The 3,816-nt window shown below is 33.6% G+C and overlaps 1 protein-coding gene across 1 annotated transcript; it reads left to right on the top strand.

Moving 5' to 3' along the window:
- The first annotated feature begins 1,507 nt into the window (after positions 1-1,507).
- On the top strand, positions 1,508-2,518 carry LOC131029085 (uncharacterized). Its single transcript, XM_059220530.1, has 5 exons — positions 1,508-1,552; positions 1,634-1,711; positions 1,803-1,880; positions 2,105-2,173; positions 2,266-2,518. The coding sequence occupies exons 1-5, from the start codon at positions 1,508-1,510 to the stop codon at positions 2,395-2,397; spliced, it is 402 nt and encodes a 133-aa protein (XP_059076513.1). The 3' UTR covers positions 2,398-2,518.
- Positions 2,519-3,816: the final 1,298 nt, after the last annotated feature.

The raw sequence follows: 3,816 nt of genomic DNA, 5'->3' as shown, positions 1-3,816 counted from the left end.
GATCTATCTTAAATCAAAATAATTTATCAAATTCATGTTCCTTATGTTAAATCAACTTCATGTTCCATATTAAAAATGATTTATATAATGATTATTAAAAAATGATATATATTAAGAAAAATAGGTAAAAATGTATCGTTTGAGTTGCATGGGCATTATGATGTTTTATTTTGTAGAATATTTCTTATACTTTGATTTAAGTGGATACTATTTCTTATATGATGCTTATTATTAAAATAGACCCACCTATTAATAATATAGATCTATGTGAGTTTCCTTTTTTTATATTTAAGTTGGTAAATTGTATTTAATTATGTTTTTTTGGAAGGTGAAATGTAAATTAAATAGTAATTGTAAATTTTCATGTTTGTATATATGCAGATTATTTTCACATAATGGATGAGTTTGAGATAGATGAGCTATTAGGTCTAGCACCACCTCCACCTCCACCTCCACCTAATCAGTTGAGGCAGACCATTAGGAGGAATATTGATTCTTTGATTAGAGATATCCACACCATTAGATGCGAGCCTCATCCTCCTCCACAGCTGTTATGCCTTGCAGATAGTATGCAAGGGATTGTTCAATCTGTACAAGCTTTAGATAGCGAGTTGGATAGCTATCGTAGTTGGAGGGAGGGATTGCGTTCTTTTTACACTGATAGCCTATCATACAAACAAGTCAATGAATTAAAAATAACAAAAATGGATTTGAAACAATAGTTTGTGAACCCTAAGATGGGTGAAGAGATAGATCCAAAGAAGCCACAAATCTTTATTCGATGGTGTAGGCACCCTGGCATAGCTAGACACTTTTGGGAGCGGTGGTGGATGGTCTTTGACTATCTGCCACACTCCAATAATGAGGTTTCGATGTATTTTTTGAAAACATTATGGGCCGAATTTGAATTGGGTAAAAAACCCAATTACTTTGACATTAGATCATTTCAGGGGGTCCGGAGAGGCATGCCCCAGGATAGGTCGGGGGCCAAATTGAGCGACAGAGTTAGAAATCATGTGTGTGATGATCCCTTGGTTCATCTTCCTGCACTGGTTGTTCCAGCACCTGCCCATCATCGAGCAGTAGATTCTTCTCTTGGTTCATTGAGTGCCTTGTCGGGCAATTTGGTACAATAGTTGCACGAGGTGAGGGTTGCCCCCAGCTTAGCACATGTTTGCACGAGCTGCGAGAATGTATGTACGGGTCCATAGAGTGAGGCTGCCCCTGGAGGAGATGGTGATTTTGATGATGCTGATGCTGCCCATGGTGGTTATGATGATGTCGAGGAGGCTGCACATGCTGATGTCATCTCTTCATATGTTGATCTCCTGTGGGCAGACGATGATCAGCCTACAGAGGTACAAATTTATTTATATAATTTATAGTGCAATATTAAATTCCTTATATATACACATATGAACCATAACATGAGTCAATTTTTCTGAACAGAGGATGGATCATACCATGTCATTGAGGGACCGACATCATGTTACCTTGATACCTAGAGATGTCGGTGCCCCATTTACGATATACACTTTCATCTAGATACATTGTATTGATATGTACATTTAAAATAAACAATAAATTTTTTAATGTAATGATGTGTACATGATATGTTTTTTCAATTTCGTAGGGTGCTTTGTGTAGCACCGAGGTGGGTAGTTCTTCACATGACCCGTCGACCGCTGAGGCTCAACCTCATATACCACTAGTATGTTTTTCATCCATTAATTTGAAGTGTTTATATGCTTACTAATTTATGTACAACTCTTATTCATGTTCGTTATTTTTTGCAATTGTAGGCTTCTGGATTGTTTGATGGTGCATCACATGTACGCCTTCACCCATCAGTTACTTTGGCTGCACATGACACACCATATGTATGCTTTTCTGCAATAAACTTGTAGTCTATATATATACTTTATAATTTATGTATATATACAAGTTTGATTCATGTTTTATATATGTTGTTCAAGTTGATACCACTACCAGTATTGGAATGGCTATGGGATTGAGCCAGATGCAACCGTCAACATTGTCATTTACGGTGATGATTAGAAAAATAATTTCTAATTTGTTTATACTGTGTACCTGGCTTTTATAGGACTTGACTACAACCACTTTTCTTGTTCGTGATAGTGAACCTCTACGTACCACAGAGCACGGTCGTATGGTAATTTATTTTAATTTTTCAGTACTTAATTACTTTATAAGTGAATTATGCAAGTAACTTCTTCTCATGTTAAATATTTTAATAATGTATAGGAGGGTGGAGACACTGATACTGCACACACACATGATGGTGCATCTCAAGACCACGTGCAACAAGATGATTCATCTCAGCCACCTTCATGTGGAGTGAAGAGGACTGCAGATGAGATGCACAAGAGTTCTTAGATTATATATTTTAGATCATGTCATGTTATTTTATTATGGACTTTTTATGATGACACTTGTTATGTTATCCTAGGACTTGTTATTATGTTATTTGGACTTGTTTTAATGTCATTTCCTTGTTATTATTTTTTTAGGACTTGTTATTATGTCATCAGGAATTGTTATGTGATTATATATAGGACTTTTTATTATGTCATTTCCTTGCTATTATGATATCAGGTCTTGTTATGTGATTTGGCGCCCTCTAGTGATTATACAGGTGATGTTGTTATGTGATTTGGTGCCCTCTAGTGATTATATATGATCTATTTATGACTTTATATTTTAACATTGTGATTGATCATCTTATAGTGCAACAATTTATAATTCAATAAAATAATTATCCCATTTTACAATAACATCCTATTCTTAAAATAATAATAAAATCAAGAACTTATAATTAATCTATGAAGAGATTACGATAAAATAAATATATCATAAAAAATTAGAATGATTGTAACAAAATTACAATGAGCACAAAATAACATTAAATTATTATCAAACCAAAATTGTATCTAAACTAGACAAATACAATGTAACACAATAAAAAATTAGAATGATTGTAACACAATTACAATGTGCACAAAATAACATTAAGAAGAAGATAACTAATACAATGTTGTTTATGAAACCAAAATTGTATCCAATGTAGACAAATACAATGTTAAAGGGACAATTTTTTTTTTTATCATAATTAAATATAAAAGAGTTCACACAATTAACACAAACTTACATGCATATAAATTTGATTCAACCTAATGTACCATCTGCATCCTCTCTCTTCTGCAATGCGTCTATGATTGCCTCATGCTCTTCTACTGAAAGTTTCCACAATACCTTATTAGTAGGTCTACCTTTGATGTTTGTTGCCACCACCAAATGAGAATAGTGTATAATATTCTTTTCTGATTGGTAGTCTTCATAAGCTGGTAAGCCATTCCTTCTTGTTAAGTATTTGCATAGCCATGTGCAAACTACCACAACAGACCCAACTGGATACTGAAAACCATCATCATCTACTTGATCAAATATGAACTTTTTCTTAGGTTCTACACATTTAGCTAGCCAATACTCAACCTGCTCATCATTATCCTCAGGTGCAACAACAACATACACATGTCCTAGAAAACAAATTTAAGTACATGTAGAAATAAAACTTGTTAGAATTTATAATTCAAATACAATCATAAATTATATGACAATACATAATTTAAAGTTATAAACAAGAAATTGAATTAAATTACCAGGTTGTATGAGGTTTGAAACACAATCATAATCTTCTGATGCAAATGCATGATCTGGGTCTTTATTTCTTCTAACACCTTGATATTGTGTCTCACTAGGTGTTAAGGATTTGTGTTGCCACTCTTTGACCCATTC

The sequence above is a fragment of the Cryptomeria japonica genome, chromosome 5 (assembly GCF_030272615.1).
Source record: "Cryptomeria japonica chromosome 5, Sugi_1.0, whole genome shotgun sequence".
Lineage (NCBI taxonomy): Eukaryota > Viridiplantae > Streptophyta > Pinopsida > Cupressales > Cupressaceae > Cryptomeria > Cryptomeria japonica.
Note: the sequence above shows the minus strand (reverse complement) of the source record. Positions and strands in the feature narration are given on the sequence as shown.

Bases quoted from the DNA above. Each gene is read 5' to 3' on its own strand.
- LOC131029085 (XM_059220530.1), top strand. From the start codon at position 1,508: ATGTCGGTGCCCCATTTACGATATACACTTTCATCTAGATACATT. The intron at 1,553-1,633 runs GTATTGATATGT...TCAATTTCGTAG, and splicing joins CACTTTCATCTAGATACATT to GGTGCTTTGTGTAGCACCGA. The intron at 1,712-1,802 runs GTATGTTTTTCA...TTGCAATTGTAG, and splicing joins CTCAACCTCATATACCACTA to GCTTCTGGATTGTTTGATGG.